General features: G+C 37.5%; 1 protein-coding gene across 1 annotated transcript in view; it reads left to right on the top strand.

Annotated features, from left to right (window-relative positions):
- Nucleotides 1–23,582, top strand: part of SLC2A13 (solute carrier family 2 member 13) — a 142,328-nt gene that overhangs the window by 97,956 nt on the left and 20,790 nt on the right. The window contains exons 6-7 of the mRNA XM_053943108.1: nt 3,079–3,199; nt 15,935–16,060. Coding sequence (XP_053799083.1) covers nt 3,079–3,199; nt 15,935–16,060 — 247 coding nt within the window. The remainder of the gene's footprint in view (nt 1–3,078; nt 3,200–15,934; nt 16,061–23,582) is intronic.

Genomic DNA, 23,582 nt, shown 5'->3' with positions numbered 1-23,582 from the left:
GTGAAAAGAGTTGTTTGGAACACACTTACTCAAAGCATGTTTCTCACATTTTAAAGATATGAAAAAAAATCTCAAATTGCTACTTTTAGTCTGTTCCACATCAGTTAGAATACATCTCCCTTGTGTGTCCTTCTGTGCCTCCAGACTGTCTGTTGTCTTTTTGTGGTATGGATCTCTCCAGGCTTCTGATTCTTGGGCGCTGCCTCTCCTTTAATGCCTATTGAAACAGAGTATTGATTGATTTTTTATTTGGCCCCAATAATTTCATATGTCTGGCCAGCCCCCCCCCCCCCCCCCCCCCCCCCCCCCCCCGAAGAGTTTATTGCTTATCTGGACCCAGCTGTATAGCTGTGGTAACCAACATGGACTTTTCATATTATCAGAGCTCTTTGCTTTTTGGCTCTGCTGAACATATTCAAAGGTTGTACATCCGAAATATAGATATAAATGTCTCTTACAAAGTATGTTAGTCATGGACCAGAGGAGGATATAGCAATAAGACACAGAATTAACAATGGAGCATAATGCATTTAAAGATTTGTTAATGATGTTTGCACACAAAGTAATTGTTTAGTAAAAATGGTCTTTTTTTGTGGCTGGTCGCTGGCTGCCTGTCTGCAGCGTCACTTGAGCCAAGCTCTAATGCTTGCTGTGGTTTTATCCCACAGTCCCTCCTTAAGGATAATACAAATAATGACAGTCAGGAAATCATATATCATCCCTCTGTACTAGTTAGAATTTTGTCATGCAACATTTGATTTAGGTAGTGTTGGATATGATGTGTTTTCCCCAGCAAGAGGGCTGTGTAATAGAATGATAATTACTAAATCTACTGATGGATTTGTTTTCCATGTTGAATTTTCTCACGGGGTAAACATATCTTACTGCTCTACTTTGGTTTGCATTTCTAAGGACATTACAATTTACACTGAGTTATTACTGGCAGCTTCTGTGTTCTTTGGGGAAGCCAGGTATGCCCCAGTCTCCTATTGCATGAAGTGAAAACAAAACTACTGCTTTTGCCTGCTGCTGCTGCAAGGATGAGGGGCTTTGTTTTTTTAATAAAGGCTAATTGATTAGATGTTTATTAGATAAAAAACTACAAGTATAATCAGAGAGTAACATTAATATTTTGATTAAAACCAATATACTATAATTTAATTTTGTAATCTCGTGCAACTTTTCCTGCTTTCTGAAAACATTTGGGAGACATGTTTTAGATTTCATTATGTCTTTATCAGTCTCAAAATATTAGGGCCTTTTGAAAAATTTAACCTTCCAGATAACATTATGAAAAAATGAGAGTAAATTTCTGAAAAAAATCCCACTGTTTTAGTTCTCTTTACTACAATTACTGATTTGTCTCAGTTTCCTGTCCATTTTATATCTTTCTTTATCTTATCTGTATAATTTCTTTATCTTTCCTCTGCTCTTTTTCTTTAGTTAATTTATTTCTTCAAAGCTGTTAGTTGGAAAACATGCAGGAACTCTGACAAGTGTATTATTAATTTTATTTGTGTTTTCTTCTTTCCCTTCAGAAATCTTCAATTTGAAAGGTGCTTGGTCATTGTAAAATTTGTATCTCTTTTTGAAACAGAGGGTATCTAAAACATCTTCAGGATATTTCATTTTTCTTTTTCCCACCTGAGCTAATGATGTACTGTGATTGTTTGGTCTTGTTCATCATAGAAAAACATCCACAACATGGAAACATTAAACTTCATTTACCAAGTTTACATATTCAGTACTTTTCCAAAGAAACAAGATACTTACAGAGATACTGGAAGTGAGTGTCAGTGTATTTGGTTAACTTAAAAGACAGAGCATATTTAGAATGAATATAAGAAGACCCTGTCTAAATATATTTGCTGTCTGGTTTATGACATTTTGAAAGTATAGGGCATCTAGTGCAAGATCCAGCCTGCCCTGAAAACATAGATTATTAGTGTACCTACCAGCCATAGCTAGAAGAGAGCCAAGTATGGAATATCTAATGGAGGGTCCTTTCTGCACACATAGTTTGTGACTGAGTTTAAGCTCTTAGTTGCCTCAATTCAGGTCAATGTGTGGTCCAGCCATTTCTGCCTGTTGGCTGTGGCTGCTGCACAGGCATATTCACAGATAACATTATTACAGAAATGTTAGTACTTCAGGTATTATTTTTATCTCTGAGAAAGGTTTTCACATACTTCGGTGTGTTTTTTCACATACTTTTGTCACATACTTCTGGTGTGTTTCCCAGCTAGGAAACTTTTATACAACACAGATCTCAATGCATCATCAAGTAGCAAGAGGTAAAGTTTTATAAGTCTGAGTTGAGGCAGTTGCAGTAGTATCATGAGTAGTGAGGTTTATCAGTTTTCATTAAAAGGATACAGTATATTGTGTGTGTGGCAAATAAGGTAGGGAAACTATGAGTTATGTTCCAGTAATGGCCTGTTGCACAAAGTGTGAACTTTTTTTGTCATCTTCCTCTTGTCATTTTGTCCAGCTTGTGCACAAGGTATTTGTTGGGGGAAACAGAAGCAAAAAGATGGAAGGGGACTTTTTCCCAGCAGATGTTATGTGTGCTCTTTGAAACAAGATATGTTGCACTTTTTGATGGTGTTCTTATGAAAAGTTGAATTTCTCTAGTTTCACAAAGGGAAGTAGAGTCATTGAAAAAGCTGATGCTACTTTCTGTTTTACAGAAAAGCCTGCAAGTCTGGGTGTGAGAATGGAGAAAAGTATGGTGATTTCAAAGCCACTAATAAATTGCACCTTTACAACATTATTTTCAACACGAAAAATAATAATACCTGTTCATTCAAGCAGTCATCACAGATTTAAAAGAGTCTCAACCTACTAATTTAATATCTGGACATGAAAGCTGGTGCACTTGACTTTAATATCAAACCTAATTTAGGATGTGGATGTAGCAAAGGGTATTTTTCTTAGGTTCTCATCACAACTCCTAAGGGAATGCTGTATGCATAGTGATGGGGTGCCTTGCTTTCCCAAGCAGAGTTTAGTTCAATAGAGACCTATTTCATGTGCTCTGGAGAAAAGTGTCACATTGTTCTTTATCTGTATTTTTAGGTACTGCTGTAGCACTCATTATCCTAGCTTCGGGATTTTTGCTATCAGCTCAGGTCTCACCAAGAATCACAGTTAATCCAACAGATCCTTCACATCAAAACTCTACCTGCACAAAATACAGGTGAGATTTCATGGTCATTCATCCAATCTTCTTGAAGATTGTTTCCAATTAATTTTTACAACCTAGTGTGAGTAACAGACAATTATTCACAAAGCCTACTACAAAGAACTAAACCAGACAGCTAAATTTAAAATCCTAAGTTCCCTCTGTAGAGAAAATTAGACTTTTTGATTAAATTCTCTGAGTATTCCTTTAGAATTTCTTGGACTAAGTAAGGTGATTAAGTGGCAAATTCCACATACACCTCTTCTAATATATCATACCTGCTACAAGTTACGGTGCACACAAAGTCAGGAATATTTTATAAGGAATTTATAAAAATGCTTGCTGTTATTCATATGCTTGTCCTGTATGGCAGCTGTAAACTCTTCAAGAAGATGAGTTCCTTACCTGTTGTTTTCCTGAGCGGGAAGTAGTGTTCAGATAATTGCATACCAATAAACAATTACAATAAATGTGCAGGTTTTGACCTATTTTCCATATGCAGTCATGGTTTCAAATAACATTACTTCTAGGGGTCTAAGAATGTGTCATTTTCTATATTTTATATTTTATTCATATGTGAGTGCTCTTATGTTCATTTAGATGACAGACTAGAAAATTCCCTATTCAGAGAAGACTAGTTCAATGGCTGAAGAAATTCTTAATTATGTTCAAAATCAGTCTTTTGGTAGTAGAAATAAATATCATTAAATGAGAGGTACACTTCTAGTTTTGTAGTTATATTGCCTAGAAATATGGTTCATGGCTTTCCTTATGCCAGAGCAATGTCTGGCATAGGTGAAAGGTGAAAGACTCTGAGAATCTGAAGATTTATAGAAAACTGGGGAGGGGATGGAAGGTGTTCACTGAGTGTAAATAGTTACAAATAACCACCACACAGGATATAATGATTATTATATTGAAAATGTATATTTTTACTTGTTTTCTACCACAGAGTCAGCTATAATTTGCAATTTTTGAGGTGGGCCTGTCTACAAAATGGCAAGTAGTCTGGTTAAAAGTGGTAAAGGGGGAAGGTGCTCTCCTTTTGGAATCAGATTGCATTAAAAGAAAAATGTGAGAAGGATTTGCGTAGTACTTCAGTTAACTATTTGGAAAGGATGTCTGGAGAGAGGAGATGCAGCCTTTCCAGAACTCATAATTCGTTATTTAATAAAGCTAGATGGATAATGTAACCTGAAACTGTATAAAATTTATGTACAGGAAATATGGATAGTCCTACTTTTAAAAAATGAAAAATTTTCAACAGAATTTTCATGTTCAAGTTAACCACAGCCAGTCAGGAAGGAAATTTTCATGGCTTTCATGGTGTGCACTTCTGGGGAAAAGCATGAAAAATTAAAGCAGATAGTTCTCATAAAGGCATGTTGTTTCATGAATTATTGGAATACTTGTAGTGTGTTGTGATTTCTGTTTCTGATGTGAAGTGGGCAAAAGCAGATAAGATAAAAATTCAAAGGTTCTGGGAAAAGAGCAATAAAATAATTTAAGTATTTTCATTTGAGAGTATTTTGAATCAGAAGGAACTCTTTGTTTGAAGAGCAAAGAGAATGGAGGGGAAAATAATGAGCAATGTATGGGAAAGCTTTAGGTGCTTCTATTTTAACCTTATACTAAACTTTAGTAGGGAGACACAAAAGCCAGGGGAGCTGAAAATAATAAATGGATGCATTTGCCCGCAAAAAAGCACAGAATTAGACTACAGCACCCAGTATTTTAAAGGATTGTACAAAAAAAGTAGGGATTGATATGCCTAATAATAACTTTCACACTTCTGTACCTAAAACTGTATCAATTTTTATGCTTCAAAACATCACCAAACTGTGATCCAGATGGAGCCAAAAGAAGAATTCTTTCAGCGTCATGAGTATTAGTATTAATTATTTCTGAAGGGTATGACATAGAAGCATATATTTGACTTGGAAAAGGCTGTTTAAGATCTGACTGTGCTTGCTTTCTATGCACATTGACAATAAGCTGAATGAAATATAAAATATTGCTTTTGTCATGAGAAAGTAGATGGTGTTTTTGGCATTCCACATGGGTTAGAAGAACATCAGTATAACATGCGTGGTCTCGGAAGGAAGAGGACATGGGGACCGCAAACCAGAGAAAAGCTGAAGGCTAAGCTTTACATTGTGACTCACCTCTCTCTCCTTTTTGGCCATGGAGGTATTCCCCATGACAAAGTTGAATCATAAAGATTCCCAAACCTGAGGATTTGGAAGTAAAAGTCTACTCTGTAAGAGTAACATCAATCTTGCATATTTTCTTTGGTACTCCAAGAATAATGGGTATCTTTACTGTACAGATACCCACTGTGTAGGGCAGCAGGTGTTGCTGTAGAGACAGTTACAAACAGAATATCCAATCACAGTAAAGGGAAGTAAATTTATGGCAGTGGTCCCTTGCTCCTTAACCCATATTTTAACTTGTTCTAGTAAAACTGCTGGTGTCTCAGATTGCTTAGCATTGTATCTTGCAAGTCTTCAAGAAGTCTCAGAAAGTTTGGGAAAAGCAAAAGGCAGCAGGATTTCAGAAGATGAGTACATAATGCCATCTCCCTGTAACTGCTTTAAATATGTGCCTGCACAAATGCAGCTCGTAGTTCTCTTCCTCTTATGGGGACACAGTGCTTCTCTGAGCTGAGGTAAGCTTAAAGTCTAAACCTGTTTGCAGCTTGGGCATTTCAGAGTGTGGGGCTGTTTCCTAAATATAATTTGTGTTTGTCTGTGTCAAAAATGTATTTATAAGTTATGAAAACATCAGTAGAATTTATTTTGCTGACAGAAGTCTCACTGATGCTGTGCAGAGTAAAAATGCTTTTTATGTTAGTAAATCCATTGGGTTAAAGTGTGGGTGTCCATTAAGGAGCCCTTAGGGCTACTACAAACAGTCTGTTTGCTTGTTGTTCCTTCAGATCCATATTCCTCTGCACAGACTAATTCCCGTGCTAGGATAACAATGAAGATAGAAAGACTAGCAGATAAAGAGCACAGTCATTGTCCTAATTCAAAAAAGCACATAGGGCTTGAGTACTGTCTTCTCAAAGAGCTGTGCCATGCAAATGGAGTTACAAGGCACCTGAACATGGCTACAGAAAACAAACCAGTAAGATATGCTGTGCGTAAAATTAATCAAATAAGGTATTTTCATTTGGTCTAGAAATGTACTATATTATAGTTGAACAGCCAAAAAATAATTAATTAATCTGTGAAAAAAAAATTGAATCATGGAAATACCTCAAATTCAGCAGAGCACTCCAAACACTGTAATTTGTTTTGCCTCCTTACAGCTGGAAGTGGGTGTGTATCTCACTGAGGAGAGGCAGGGTTAATGCTCCTCTCTGCACCATCCATTAATCAAATTTCCTTTTCACACTCATCTGTATAAGGTTGTGTAGATATTTGCAGTGTGACCACCTGTTTTATTTGATCTTAATCTCCTCAGCAGCTGTGACTGCACTTATCATCAAGGCCATAGAAATCTCAAAGGTAAATTTAAGAATACAAAGCAACACCATTCCAAAATTTGTCACCTTAGAAGTGAAAAGATGAACTATCAATTCCTATGATTATTTTGACTACCAAAACTCTATAAATGTTCCCATTTTTACTGGGAACTTGCCTGATTTTGGTAGGAGGTTAAGGTTAGGGCATGTGTATTAGCTACCATCACACCTTTTCCCAATCTTTAAAGAATCTGTGATGTGACTGTTTGGGACATTGAGCCATTTCTGTAAAATGACTTAGTCTGCTGCCTTGGATTCTTGCTTGTTTTCTCTCTATTCATGTCTTTCTCTGCACTTCTTGAAACTTGGTCTGCTCTAGAAGACATAATGCAAACCTGTTCTGCCTAAGCAATATTTTTCATGTCAGTTACTATATGAAAATGGTAAATATTGTGATAAGCTTAGGTCAACCCTCATACCTTAGGGAAATGATACCTGCACACACAAAGTTTCTCAGAATCCTTCCTGAAGAGATTGTCTTCAGGCTGATTAAAATAATACAGGCAGTGCCAGCTGTGCTGGGCACACAAGGACTCTATTGTTCATTTTTGAATTAGTCACCCTCACATGGTTCATGATCCTTTGTACAAATACACACCACCGAGATGAAGGCCACAATATTTAGTACTCCAACATAGCCATTTAGTAAGATAGATAATGCACAGAAATATATTTTTCCTTTATGAATGTAGCAGAGGTATGTAATTGTGATCAGCTCTGCAAAACTCAGCTAACCTAGTAATTGAAGCTGGTTTTATTGTATTTAATAGCCTTAGGATGCATATAGTAGGTGTATTAGGTATTATATTTTATTTTATTGAGAACTCATTGACAATCTGATCAGCAAACTAGGCATTGCTATTTCTCATAATGTCACTGTATCATGGAACCAGTATTTGTTAAAATATGATTCTCATTTTCTCTTTCTAATGTCAAAGTGCCTGAGCTACTGGTTTTCTGATAACTGAGAATTGCAGTAATAAATATAGTAATGTGTTTTGGCCATTGAGGTCAGAAGATTATGAATATATAAAGAGATAAACATGTCTGAGAATGCTTTTGCCAGCTCTTATGAAGTATAGTTAAAATTCTAATAGTTCATGTTGCAGAACTGTGAAGACTATGTTCAACATAGTCTTGAAATTTATTACGTAAATAATATAGTGATATATTGCTTGGTAATGATTTTTCCTGTGCTGGCATGTTGGTCCTATCAATCAAAACTTGTAATTTAATTTTAAATTATAAAGGATAGGAAGGAATATGTCAGTTCATGTAGTAAACATCTTTTAAGTGAGTGAAAAAAAAATAAAAAAAAACTTCTCTCATCAATTTAAAAGATTATGATCTTTTGATCTTTTAAAAGACAAAAATCTGAAAAGAAACTTACCTGAACTATAATGTCTGAGTGCAATGCAATTCCTGTAACCATTGATAAGTCTTCCACATGCTTTGACTCAAACTCTGCATTAGTGAGGAAACAAGGTGTTACTCATATAGTAACCTATTAACACTTCACATCTTGGCTAATACTTCTAAGACTTTGGTTTTTAACAAAACCCGAAACAATGCTTAGGGAATGATTTTTTTAAAATCTTCCAAAGTAATGGTGTTACACTTTACAAGGCCTGCAGATTTTAGTCACACAAGAATTATTTTAATCAAGTTTGAACAGGGTTTTTATCTGATCTGTCTGGAAGCTGAAAATATAGTATCTATGTATAGGGTTTCTTTGGAAAAATAGTTTTGAAAACAAATTATGCTACAGAGACAGCCACTCTGTCCAAAAAAATGGCATGTCTAAGTCAGTTGCTTCTGTTCTTTACTGTCAGTGTTTCTCAGTTCCAGGAATAAATCAAGAAGCTCTGTAGTTGGAAGATCTATAAATTGAGAAAAAAAAGATCATCAAAGATAAGAAGCAATTGATACCTATAAGAAAGTAGACCAGGACACTTCTCATGTGATGTCAGCATTTCAGCAGAGTCTGCTGCCAAGGTGCTTGTAGCAGTAGGGGGATAGCCCTGGTGATCTAAGGGCTAGGCAAGGTTTGTAGAGTCATTATCCTCGTAGGACTGTGGTAGGTGAGGAGAATAGATGAACCTTCACATCCTCACCACATCTAAAGCACAAATAGCAAACACCAAGAGGCTGAGAACAATTTCTGTGAGACTGTATAAATTATGTTGCATAGTTGAGGAAATGGGAGCCTTTGTGAAGGTTTAAGGAATGTTTGAGTAAAGCTGATGTATTTATATGTGGCTGGCATATCAGGAAGGGTAAAGATTCAGGGCTGGTCTGGAGCTTTAGGGAATACACCAAAGAATCAACCCAGTGGAATAGATGGAGCAAGAGCCTGATTTGAAGATGAGAAAGGGTTGATCATACTTGAACATGACTGTGATTTAGATCTGTTGGAGTATCTGTGTGGTAAATTACAGAACTGCAATTAGCATCCAAGTACTGTGATTATAAATTATAGCTTTTCCTTATGGACACCACTAAATAGATACATGTGTTACCTAACAGAGTGTTGGTAGAACTTAGCAAATACACTTCTGTTGCTTGGTCTCTTATAATAGCAGGAAATTGCTCTTGAAGTCCAACTGGATTTTTCTCGTTCTTTGTTAATTAATTTGTTTCCTATGTCCCAGATACAACAGCTGAAAGTGGTATCTGCAGTTAGCACACATTTTAACTGCTTAAAGCATCCCCTATGTTCTTGTCCAGTTATACGTAACCTGAATTTATTGCTTCACTTCTGGAAGCAACACAGGAACCATCAGAAGTATAAAGAAAGAGTTGATTTCATGCCTGAGGTGCAGTGAAGCCTGTGCAAACAGCAAAAGTCCTCAGGTGCAAGCATCAGGCAGTTTTAAACATGGTCCTGGTACCTAACTGAGATGAATTTGTGCATAAAACTGAAGTAAGCCATTTGTCAAAAAAATCCGTAAGATCCTTAGCTGTATATATGGCTGAAAGTATCAAAATCCTAACATGTCAACAGAGCTAATAAATCTACTGCAGTATTTGTCCCAAAGTCCTTGGTTTGATTTTTTTGTTGTTGAACTCAACACCTTGGTTCTTTGGAGTCATCAGTTGCCCATGTCCCTTGGTGAGTCCAGTTGAGCAGGCCTGGCCTGAGCAGTGATACTCAGCTCAGCTGCCTTGGCCATTTTCTTCTGCTCAAGGCTGGAGGAAGAGAATTGTCTTGTAGATAGAATACAAGAACAGAAGCAAGGAAAGCTTGATCCCAGCTTGTTGTTGTTCTATAAGGAGATGGAAAGGAACTACACTGCCTGCTAAGGCAGGCAGAGACTGTCTACATAGCCAACCTTGAGAGCAAAGAGTAACCTGAGGGTAGGATGAAAGATCCACCTGGCCTAGGATCATGCTTCCAGTGTGGCAAACAGCAAGCTGGAAATAGGAGAAAGCAGCACAGTCAAAGTGACATTCATTCCAGCCTGCAATGATTTGCAGCTTATATTCTCTCTGAGTGGAATGTGCTACTCCTCAGTAGGTATTGCAAGACCTTCCTGTCCCTACATTGAGCTTTTCCTGCCTGAGTCAGTTTTTATTGTTCCTGCAGTTCTGTGAGGAAAACCATCTTCAGGAATATGACTATTTGCATCATACAGAGCAGGAGCAGTGGGTTTAAAAAGTGCACAGCAGTGGAATTTACTCTGTGGACAAGACAGGACATGAGCAAAATGTCTTGCATATAATATCTCAGGTTGGAAGGGACCCATAAGGATCATCAGGTCCAACTTGCATGTAACAGATAGATCAGATTTTCCCATAAAAAGTCTTCTTCACATACTCAGGCTGATTCTGCAGCATATACTCAGTGTGAATGATGGATCTGAAAGAAGTGGAAAGAGTCTGTCCACAAAAAAAGTCTGTATTTGGGGATGTTTTGATGCTCTGAGAGGCTGTTCTGCTACTCATGGAGTAGAATATTATGAAATCAGGTGGTACATTCTGTACAGCTACACAGTCCAGAATTCATTATCAGGTTTGTTTACATTTCTGTAGCTGGACAATAGGAACATACTGATACATTTTGTAATTGGATAACAGAATATGAAGAGTAAAGTTGAAAGTTCTTTAAAATGTGGCAAAAAATGAAAATTGATCAAATTTTTTGAATTGAGGTTCAGCTTGAAAAAGTCAAAATAGTGTGAGAAAAAGAGAAATGGTACTTGCAGAGCAAAGGCACTGGGCAAAAGTCTTAGTGCTAAATCACTCAACAAAAGTGGCAAGGTAAAACTTGCAGCTCAAATTACAAGACTTCTGAGAATTGTAGGAGAGTCATTACTTACAAGGTCATTTTGCAAATTTAAAGTGCAAAATGTAATGATGAAACAAACATAAGTATGGAGTATTCTTAATGGGGAGGGAAAAGCAGTTGCAAACCTTTCATCAGTACCTGGAGAATCACTTTGGCAGGTCAGAGATTTTATTCAATATTTTTAAAGACTGCATTACAGCCTGGTAAACTGCAGTGTCAGGAAGAAAGAAAACAGTAATTTTGGTATCAAGAAAAATGTACACAGCTAGTCAATTAGTAATTCATCCATCTAGTGTAAGGATCTCTGTGAGAGAGGATGGCATTGTGGCCTTTGTGACCAACCTCTAACCTCAGGAACAGTTAATCAGGCAGGCTGCTCCAGAGCAGAGCATTCTGAGAGTTGCTGCTGCTCAGGCTGGCAAGAAATTGCTATCAATGAACCTCAAAATTGGTGCTGTCAGTCTTTCTGGATATCAGTTTTCATGATATTCCTGTGGAAAATCTGTTTTCCACACAGATTCCTGTGTGGTTGGATGAAGGGGACGTGTGTTGAGTGTGTTGGCAGAATCAGTGAGGAATCACAGGGTTGGGAATATCTACTCTGCTGACAGTCCGTCAGCTCCTCAGTAAACATGCTGTGATGTTGAAACAGGAGCCCAGAAATCCCATTCCATGGCAGTTCCCCACAAACTGAGAGGCCAGGCTGCTTTGTTCTGTCGAGTTCATGCCACAGACCTGCAAAGAAGCTGGGCATTTTTGGACTTCTGGAGCCTGAGAGGGCTGGTTGTTGTTATTCTGCCTCATGGGCTGCAGCATCTGAAGTCTAGACACTTGCCTTCCCCTTGGGTTGCCTAGGAGCCCAGCTGGCCAGCAGGGAGTGAAACAGGCTCCTTGTAAAACCTTTCTGCTGTAGTGCTGCCTGGTTTCATCAAAATCAAATAATCTCTCTCAGGTATTTCAATCTTGAATTGTCAGTCTTACAGACCACCAGCCTACCTGGGAATTTGGAACTGGCTTTTCACAGATGAGATTGTTTTCAAGACACTAACTCTTAAACTTAGCACAAATATCTCAGGATAACTAGAGGAAGCATATCTCCCGTTTATAATTGGATGCAAATTTCCTTTCCTACCTAGGCATCTGAGAGTACTCTCATATAGAGCTTTCAAGGCCATAATTGATCTCTGGTGTGGATTTGAAGAATTACCAATATTTTTAAAGATTCATCCTCTGACATATATTTCTATATACATATATATATATATATATATGTATTGATAGGACTGATAAGGTGCTTCTGAGGACAGGAATGATCTCTGTAGAGATAGTTTCATGTCAGTAAGTATTAAATTGTGCATTTCTTTTCCTGGTACATTCTATAGCCTATATTATTTATATCACTATGAGCATATATGTCAGAATAAGTGCTCAATTTCAAGTTGTTAAAATAGTTTAGCAGATAATAATGGGGCTAGAGGGAAGATGAGCATAAACCTGAAACTGCTGTATATTTTATTTCTAGAGTGAGCAGCCTCAGCACATGGTGTGTTTGATTGTTTTTAACTGCTTCTTTGAAAAAAATCTTCCTCACTTATTTTATGCTGCATCTTTTGTTATCATTAGACTTAGTAACTGATGAAAGTTTCTTTAGTGTGTTATGAAACAATTTTAATGTATATATACTGGGATTTTGGAGGAAAAAAACACTGGTCTTCATCTTGGAAAAAGCAATGACCTCATCAAAGACAACATAAAATTTTATATCAGTGATAAAACAGGGCACAGAAGAATGCTAAGTGTTCTGAATAGCAACTGCCTGCTCTTAGTCTGCTGGAGGTTAGATTTGATGTGGCTTTATGCCTTGTGTGTTAGAATTCTGTGTTTCCTCTGACATAAATTTGTCTTGTCTCAAAAATATGAAATCAGAGTCTGATTCTACAGACACACTATATAGGAGACAGGAAACCCTAGCCCAAACATAAAGTGTTTAGAAAGAGCTGTTATTTAACTGTTCAATCTGAAAGACAAGCTTAATAAAAAAACATGGAAAATAATAATTTTAAGTTCTCTAAATTGTTAGGAGTACCTCTGTATAACCTCTGACATTTGGCAAAACATGAAATCCAGCAGCCTTTATTATGTTGAATGCCAACAGGAAGACCAGTTGGATTTGATGGTGTTAAAGGTCCTTTCCAACCTAAATTATTCTACAATATCCAGTAAAGCCAGAGGATCAGCTGAACCAGCAGCCATGTAGACAGACACTGGAATCAATACTCAAATCTCTCAATTTTTTTTTCTTGATGGGAGGTAGGAATAAATAAGATATCTTGTGCTTCCCACTCGACTGGTTACTGATACCAGCACTACATGAGGTTATGTGGAGTTACCCAGCAGGATGGAACAGACAGGGCAAATTCAGCTCTGCTGTTCATCTCTGCATTGATTCTTGTGCAGACACTGAGGGAAACCAGAAGGTGTCCAGTCCCTGTCCTGTCCTCTGCTGGTAACACCATAAAGATGACACCAATCACTGTGTCTTTTTAGAAATTCATGTTGCTTACAGGCACTTTGATAACATCATTTCAGTGGAAAATGTTCTATAGTGTGAAAATCATATGTCAAAATCCTGTTTGATATAATGAGATTCCTTTCAATATAAGAAAATATTTTAATTTTATACATTTTTTCTATTATTATTGCATACTTGAATATATTTGTGATTTATAAAAATGTTTTCATTCACGTACAGTCTTCTGTTCCTCTAAACTCTTGGTTACTGCCCATTGATGTACTAATATCAATGTAACAAAATGCAACTAAGTCTCACTACTGTAATAGTGGTATTGTCCTTGCCTTTGAAAATTGCTAATTGCAGAATTACAATTTCCTTAGTTATCTTTTCAAGAGAAGAAATGTTTACTACAGTTAGATAAAATGATTGACTTTTATCTGAAAGTTTTGTTTCATCTCCAATGTAAAAATATTTTCTGCAGTCTATCTCTCAAGAGCAGATTTAATGCAGCTTTCTTAATTAAAAAAACCCAAATTGTTTAGACTGGAATTTGACCAATCCGTTAAGCAGAGGAAGGTGTGTTTAAAATAGATCTATATTCTAAATGTACACAACATAGAAATTCTGCAGTAATTTAATAATTTAGAAAAACACAATAGGAAAGAGCACACTTCTCTGAAAACTGGGAGAAATAGGAAAATTTTCTTAACAAAGCCCTTTTTTTGCCATCTGCCATGTGAGTTGACCTTACAGTTCTTCTAGAAACATTATTAGACAAAGAGTTTGAATAACTAGTTTTTAAGCATATACTTTCAGACTTTTTATATCCATGTAATCTACTTTACTGTTTTAGTTTCTTGAGACTTTGCTATACAGTTACTTCTACTTTTTCTCATGATTAAGTAGTTTAAGCAAGATATCCCTTAATTCACAATGTCCTTCTTACACACTCAGAAAATATTATTTCCTTGATTTTGTTGTTACAGGAGTGTATGTTAAAGCTACTTTGGTCACCTTAATTATATTATATATAGTTTATAGTTTATATTATAGTTTCCAGATGTTGTATTTCGAAGTTGAATTTTATTTTCAAATTTCCAGGCTTACTCTATGTTTTACAGTAGCTAATTCTTTCTTGTTTTTACCGCCTAAAGTTATCCCTTAGATAGATCAGGGACTTTACTGGTGAAAATGTGTGTCTGAATCTAAAATGGCTTGCAGGGAAGATAAATACCTGTGTGAGTTAATCACAGGAGCAATGAGTGAGTGTTTGTAAGGCTTTGTGCCAGCAGCTTTCAGCTAACTTGCACTGCATGGGGAGCTTTGGAATGGCATTGTAGCTCACATACCTACTTCCCCATCAGTCAGATTTTAGAGACAGGTTTTAGACTGACTCCTCAATGAAGTATCTGTAGGGCCCTTGGTGTCTAGGCTGCCAGTAGAGTCAGTGGGGATGTGGTCAGTGCAGCCAAGGGTATGTAGAGAACAGTTTTGCTGTCTAGTCCCTTGAGCAACTAACACAGTGGCATTGAGGAAACTTTGCCTGCATGTTAGCATCTTGTGCTTATTGAGCCTCCCAAGGCAATCAGAGACATCTGTACACAGCTGGCAAGTGTGATGCATGGGAATAATCTGCAAGAGCACTGCGCACTCTGCAGTTACAGGTAAGGGGCAGATGGGATATTTTTGGACACTAGATGCCTGTATGTGAATTGCCTCCACTGACATAATGAATCCTTCCATCAAATGTAGTGAAAATTCAGGAGTTTGCTCATGGAGACACATGGTATTGTGATCTCTGACTGACTCACATCCATCAATGCCCCAGTTCTAGTTTGGTTATTAGGTGTGATGTATGACAGGACAAGGGGGAATGGCTTCATACTGAAATAGAGTGTTCAGATTAGACATTAGGAAGAAACCTTTTTATTGTGAGGGTGGTAAGTCACTGAAGAAGTTGCCCAGAGAACTTTTGGATGACTCATCTTTGGATGAGTCAAGGTCAGATTGGATCGGGCTCTGAGCAACCTGATCTAGTAAAAGGTATCCCAGCCCATGGCAGGGGGCATTGGAACTTGATGACCTTTAAGGTCCCTTCTGTCTCAAACCATTCCATGATTCTGTGATGATTCTTTTTCTTCAACTCCAATCTGTCTCTTTCCAATTAAAATTTATTCTATGAATGAATTCTCCTAAAGCCTGATCAGGTATGACAGGGTAGATGCACATGGACTACCAAAATGTGTTACAGAAGAGGTTGAAAGCGATATGTGATGCTTTTTGAAGAACTTACTGGTCTTGTCTCCAACACTGAAAACTTAGCTATGTGCACTCCAAGACTTAGTAGGAGATGCTGTTGGTTTTGACATCCACTAATGAATGAAGTGTTGCTTAAGTATTTATTTTTTTCTCTTTCAGTTATTGCAATGGATGTATGTTAGATCCAGACTGTGGTCTCTGCTACAAATTGAATAAATCAAGTGTTGTTGAGTCTTCGTGCATTCCTGTTGATAAAGATTCTACAATGAAAGCAGCTTGGGGCAGGTATGTCACTTGTCAAGATTTTTTAGCCTTGTGCTCTAGAGAGAGTGTATTTTATGCTATTGAGAACAATTTTGCTTTTACAAAAAGTGTTAAATTCTTAAGATGTTTAGGAAGAAGAAAATAATTTGGCATTGTCAAAAATGGGTGATTACTTCCTAACAATAAATAAAAGCCTTGACCCTAATGTGTGCAGCCCTTCCAGTGTAGTCTGTCACTTAGGATGCATGGCAAAAGTACACTAGAAATGAGGAAAATTACCTTTCCTTAATGTTCTTCATTCATTTGAAGTGGCACATTCCCCAGTTATATACTTAAAGCACTCTGAATTAATTTTCTTTTAAAATTCATTAATTAAACCACACTTTTAATATTGGCCTACCAAAGAACCAATTAGCTCAGCTGAATTAACTAAAATTAGCAAAATCTGAGAAGTTCAAATTGTCAAAAGCATGGGGTTTGGCCATAGATTTCTGTGATTCTGTGCCTGAAAGGGGTGTCATGCCATACATTTACTTGAGTGTAAAAACGTGCATTCATGGGCACAACTGCAAAATATATCACACCTCTTTCTTGAGCAGCACAAAAACTTCCTGTGAAGTCACAGCAACCTTCAAGTTTTCTGAAGTACTGACTATTCCTAAGGAATAGCTTTGTGAGTTGGAACATTGTCTTGTGGAGGCTTTATGAATACTTTGGTAATGATTAGGGCTTGGATTAGGGCTTAGAATGGTTCAGAGGCATGAGGGAATTATGTAATTACTTCTGAGAAAACCACCTCGACATAATTCATCTCAGCCACCCACACACCATGAACATACTTAGGGAATAGGCAAAGGTTGGTATGGTGGTTTGGGCCTCTTTTTTTTTTTTTTTTTTTTTTTTTAAATTAACTTTCATACCTATTTCTCAGAATTTAAACCAAACTGTCTCAAAGACCCTGGGTCATATTGGACAGAGGTTGAAAAGTATGAAAATACCTACTTGTAGGTTGCAGAATCATTAATTTAAAATTACTCTAAAATTGCCCTCATTTTGATTTCAGTACCATTAGGCCTAGTAATTAATTCCAGGTGCAGAAAAGAGAAGCTTATATTTTTTATGACCCTAATTTAAAAGCACTGTGATCATTTTGGGGTTAGTACAGTTAATAAATAACTGTGAAAACTACAAAATCTCATCTGACCTGCTTGTTCTGTGAATAACTTCAATGTCACATTATGTAACATACCTTGCATATTGCCTGATACCCTGATGTGATCTGCAGCATGTGGACTCTCATATTTGTAAGGTAACTGATGTCTCTTTATATTCCAAGTCAACATTCATTTCCTATATGCTGTAGTTTTAAGTAGATTGTCTGTAATTAGCAGAATCACACTAGAATGCAGAAAAAAATACATGCAAACAAAAACTTGTTATGAATAGTTGATAGATAAAATTAAACTTTATTTCATTAGCCAGTGGTGTTGTTTAGCATAGCAAATGTGGGCATAAGCAATTATTTCATATTCATGATTCAATCTCATATAGACTCTTTGCTGTACAGCCTATTGGAGCAAATTAGAGAGGGAAGAATAAATATTTCATTTTCATATTGCAAAATGCAATCTTTCCATGTGCAAGAATTCCATACCATAAGGACCCTGCTTAAAATCCTTCAAAAGGAAATGAAACTATTTTATATATGTTATATTGGTAGTCACCACTGTGAAAGTCCTGCCTAAAGATGGAAAACCAATAAAATATCCACATTTCTTTTTCTAAATATTCATCACCATTTCTACTGTTCATTTCATTTATTTCTCCCTTGCCTCCACCTGGTCTGTGTCATCAGGCAGTTTTCTAAAAGCAGATCCTTCAAGCTGTGCAATGTCTGGTGTCCCCTTCTGTGCCTTCCAAGCTCTGTGGAAGAGGGAAGCATTTTGCCTTCTTTTCCTTCTGCTCCCTCTCTTCACAGATGCATGTATTTCTGCTTACTGGCCCAGGGGAATCCCCATAGTTTTTTGTTTCCAAGAGCTCACATTCACATACCAGCCCCCAGCTCCGTTTACTCAAATCCTGAGTCTGCTTTACAGCAAAATCAGTCCCACAAAGCCATAGGATTCCCCTGCCAAGGGAAGATTGCTGCAGGGAAAACAGCGTAGTTCCATCCCCAGTTGAGTCTCAGAGCAGCCAGAGGCATCTGTATCTCCCTGGCAGCATAGGGAGAACAAGTGCCTGAGACAAACTAACAGCACTGGTGAAGGAAATTGCAGCCCTTTCTTTAACAAAGTTACTTTGCCACAAGCTAGACATACAGGGGCTATTACTTTGAAAATACATATGGCATTGTGGTGATCAGAAAGTAGTATAATAATTTGAGAGATGATTTTGTGAGTTATGGACAGCTGATAGCCACAATTATCAGTGGCCTCTTTTGTAACTCTTATGTATCCTGATGGCTTCATGCATCTGGTGTTAGATGAATGAGTTTAAATGGCTTAAAACCTCCAGGGTTATGCTTGGCTCGTGGAAAATCTATTTTGCCATTAATTTTGCTCAGGAGAGAAGAAAGACCTGAGTTACTTGTTTGGGACTTGTTGGAACTCAGATGTCTGAGCATTAGCAGCTCTCACAGTGTTGATGAAGGAGTTAGAGAAACAGTTTCTCCTGGACTCAGGCTGACAGCATTTTACTGCTGCTGTGATCCCATCTTGTTTATGATTTTCCTGCTGGAAAGCTGGGAGCTGCAGCCATCTGAACCCCAACTGTCCTGACATTTACTCAGGGGCTTATCTATTCCTGATGGTAACCTACCACCAAGGTGAGAGGTGCTCAGAAGCACTGACAGAGAAAGCCTTGTCATGCGTTTTTTAAAGCTCTCTGCAGCCATGCAGACTGACATAGAAAACTTCTGTTTATGTATTTATAGCTTTGCACTGTTTTTCACTGTTGGTCCCAAGGTACTTCGATAGCACTGATGTAGCAGGCAATGCTTTGACTGTTACCATAAAATACTGTAATGCATTTTATTTCCAAGACATGTCCCCAGTGCCAGCCAGGTGTACTGGATACCACCTCCATTGCTAATTGCATTTATTTGGTTACGGTATGTTCTACATGGAGAAGTTCTGGGGAAGGGAGGGAAGAGAGCAGAGATTTCAGTCTCCTGTGGCTGCCAGCAAGGCTGTTTATGTTGCTGTGGTTGTCATAGAAACCCAGGGAGACAATTAAAGCATCCACATATTTTTCAAGAAGAATATAGCATTTGGGTTCTGTTGAATGTTGGGAACTCAGTGGCTGGCAGTGGCCCTGGGGGAGAGAGAGACTGCAAGAATAAATCTGACCAAGCCAGAGCTTAAGCAGCATGGCTAATGTGCAAGGGGTGTGCCTGTACGATCATGCATGTACCACAAGCAGTAGAGATGTATTTTTCATTATTTAATCAGTTACATAAGTGTGAATGGTATTAGAATAACACAGAGAGGAGTGTCTTGCCCAGGGCAGCAGCACAGGCAGGTGCTTTGCTGCCCTTGGTATTTCTGAACCAGTTAACAAAATAGCTGTTGACATGTAAATCTTGCTGTCTCCAGCTCTGCCTAGGGACACATAAAGGATGGTTCCAAGACAGTGAGCAAGAATATTCTTAAATTATTTACTTTGTAGTAAAAGAAGAGCTGTATCTCTTCTTTCAATGTAGTCTCACAGTTCTGCATTGGGACTCTGTTTTCCAAGATTTAGGGAAGTTTTGAACGTAGCAGTAGCCACAGAAAACCTTGCATTTCTGTTCTTCATGAACACTGAATTATGAAATCCCCATGAACTTAATAAAAAGCATTATCTCACTTGTACAGATGGGGTTTCAATGGGAAGGTTCCCATATGAAGCTCAGGTGGCACAACAGAGGTCATGGGCAGAGTACCTCTCTCAGCCAGGACAAAATGTAGAGGTGATTGCTTTCAGGGCTGTGCTTTCTGAACACAACCCAAAATCTAGGGGTTTTCCCCACAATTACAATTACTCCCACAATACTCAGAGAAATTTCTCTCTTGTAATTTCTCTTTGTGTAATTGCAATCAATACTCCTAAAGGTCAGCCAAGAATGAACAAACTTTAAATTGCATTACTACCCTTACAGTTGAAAGAATAACTGCAAGGGAAGGAGGTACTTACAGTGCCTTGATGAAACATTAACCTTGACATGAGTATGTTGTCAAGACGACAGCAGGCCACAACTGAGCTGAAACGCTTTCATGAGCAACTCTGAGCAATCTTCCTCTGGAGAGAATGATGTTGATTTTATACAGTAAACAATTATGAAGAAATAATAACATCATCATCAGATCAGAGACAAGCCTAGAGCCATCCTGTCCACACAATTAGCTGGCAGGTCTCCACAGTCCCTGAAGGAGAACGATTGGGAACAGAAATCTATAAAGAGAGAGGAGCTGAGTGATTTGCTGTTTTCAGCCATTTTTTAAACTTTGTTAGAGGAACATCTCCGTGCCAGGGGAGTTTAATGCTTCATGGAGAATCCTGCTTTTCTCAATATAAACAAGCACTCCCCTCTCTAAGGACAGTCAGTGTAAAGGCCAGAGTGCAGAAGAGCTCTGTCTTTGGGAAGCTCAGTTTTCCTTTAGCCAGTGCTCTCCTGAGCATCTTCCTTCCATGTAAAATTAATGGCATGTTTAAAGATGCTCAGTAATGCTGTTATGTTTCACTGTGTGCCTGTTGCTCATATCTGCTAGTTTGCTGAGGGGTTTAAATGTGTGTTGGAAACCCCTTTGGGAGAAAAGTGGGTTTGAGTTGCCTGTGCAGTGAGAGGAAGCAGGTCAGGCAGACAGTCACACCCTCTTTCCCAGCTTCAGGAGTGTGCCTAATGACCTTGGCATTTGAGCCTGGATGCTAACTAGGTTCCACTGATTAGAAAAAATAAATTCATGGGAGTTCATTAGCTGGATTGTCAGACAACAGATTGGTTCATGTCCAACAGGGGACATACCAGTGTCTGTCACAGACTTGAGAGTATTTGAGGAGGTTTACATTCATGCAGTGCTACCTGTTGTCTAATGCAGAGCAGATGAGACTCTTAAAATTATTAGAATACTTTTTCTTGGTAAGAACATCAGATTTTTCTAAAAATACCATATTACTTTCCCCCCTTGTAGATAAAGACAGACATTTAAGTTCATTACACTTGTTTTGCATCATCAGATACATTTATAAAAGTTCCTGTGACTGCTTTACTAATGCAAAAAGAATGTATGTGCATATTTACACATTTGAAGACTGAGAATCTGTTTTCAGTACATCATGGGAAGCAGCATTACAAACGTCTGCTGTACCACAGAAAGATTAGCCCCAGAGCAATCTTTCAGGAATTAAGTACTCTGCTGTCCATGGGTAGATGTGGCTTGTTTTGTCATGCAGAAAGTATTGCTTGAAGATTTTATTTCTGAAATGATTATTTGAAGCCTTTCTGCAAGGGTTTGCATTGAAAATTCATGCTTAGTAATCAGCAGTATTTAGAAGAGAAACTAGTATTTCTCTTACCAAGTAGACAGATCAATAGATGAAGATTATACATAGGATTATGGTTCTCATATTTACCATTTTAAAACAGAAGTATAAGGAGTAAATGATTCAGGAACGTAGCAGGATCAAGAGAATATTCACATCTTCATGTATGTTGGCAGTACTCAGAAGAGTTGTGATTATAACCAGTAGTCTTAGAGAAATCTCTTGATAGACAATATGGTAAATGTTGGCTAAATTGAAATATTCATAACTTCAGTAGGAACCAGAACATAAAACACCCCCCTCTCTGCCTCAATATTGTTTAGAAAAGAAAATCAAGCTATATGCAGAATTGTATTCTGAGTATCTTCCCCAGTGCTAGTAAGTATGAAAACCTGGAGCAGCTGTGTGGCAGGGCGCAATCCTATTTGTCCTGTTTGGTTAGGAGTATGTACTTCAGCACAATAATATCTAATATATATTAGTGAGTTGTGTGAAAACAGAAATTAAAAGAAGATCTGAAACTGATTACAGTCTTTGTCAGCCAAAATTCCAAGGCACGAGGTCTTTACTGGGAGGAGGTCATCAGACATGTAATCACAGTCTAATGGTTGCATTTACCAGTGTGATTTGTAAATGGATGTAGAAGAGGAACTTAACAAATCTTGTATGCATATTTTAAAGCCATTTCTGCTAACTGGTAAGAGCAAAGAGGAAGAATAGAAGGATAAAGTAATATAGAATACTGTGTCCTTAATCCTTGATGAGACTGTCTAATTGGTGATGCAGGAGTAGGTAGTAAAATAAGGGGAATTTTTATGTTCAGATCCTTTCAGCCACTCTTTCTGCTCAAATCTTTAAGACATCACACTTTAAAATTATTTTAAAAGGAAATTGTTTCATGGTGGAGCTGAAAACCATAATAAGCTCCTTTAAAGCATATATAAAGATGGTTTAATCTATATATGGACTGAAATATTGTAAGGGTGTAATTAAGTAATTGAGGGTGAAATTTTATTGTAACTTTAATAGAAGATAATCTTGTCTTTTTTTAACTGCGTAACTTGCTAAAGAGGGAAGACATTTTTTTAGCTATTGTTATAACATAATTATATCTTAATTTAATGCCTGTACAAATAAAGCACTTTGTATATTGTAGCTGCATTTTAGGTTTAAAATAGTGACCAGAGTAACACAATAATCTAACCTGAAGCTGTTTACATTTCTTTCAGATGACTACTTAGGAATTACTATTAATAGCTCTAGCACAATATTTATACTCAACCAGTGGCAAATTCTGGACGTTTGAAAAGTCTTGTTATGAAGTGAATGTGTTCTGACTGGGAAATGTTTAGTTTTTATCCTGGAGGCAGAATTTATTTGTTGGAGACACCCAGCACAAAATAGTATTTTAAAGCAGGGCTGGTTAGTTTGAAGCATTGTCTGTACATTTGTTCTCTACCCATTCCTTTTTATTGCACTTTGCTGCTAAGCATGCTTCTGGATCTTACTCCAGGTTACTAGTTAAAAAGCATTCTGGTAGGGAATGCCAACTGCTATTTGGGTTACTTGGTACAACTGCTTCAGATGCTTGTAGCATTGAGGTAATTAGAATATAAAAACAAAAGTGGCCCTTGAGCCAAAACATTATCTATCAAATGCTGGTGTCTGGAAAAAAATGTGTTATTTAAATGGAAAAATGTTTGAGTCAGTGTTCTTCATTTTAAAAGTGGTCCAAAAAAGAAGATGATATGGTGCTCAAAATTTAAATATGCATCTGCTGAAGAAGCAAGTCTTCAGCTTTTTTCATTCATTCTCTGGTCAGCTGAAGGGGAACTAAAAAGAAAATACTCTTGTTCCCTGTTTAAAAAGCACGTTTGCTTCCAGCTGACAAAGGAGATAGGAAAGCAAAGGAGAAAAAACGCCAGTGTGTACGAGAGAATTGTCAGTCTCTCATCAGTGTGCTTAGTGTATGAGGATAATTCCTGCAGCTTTTCTCTCTCCCTTATGAAATGTACGCTAGAGA

This window comes from Vidua chalybeata, chromosome 5, assembly GCF_026979565.1.
Source record: "Vidua chalybeata isolate OUT-0048 chromosome 5, bVidCha1 merged haplotype, whole genome shotgun sequence".
Lineage (NCBI taxonomy): Eukaryota > Metazoa > Chordata > Aves > Passeriformes > Viduidae > Vidua > Vidua chalybeata.
This window is presented reverse-complemented; position numbering and strand designations above follow the sequence as displayed.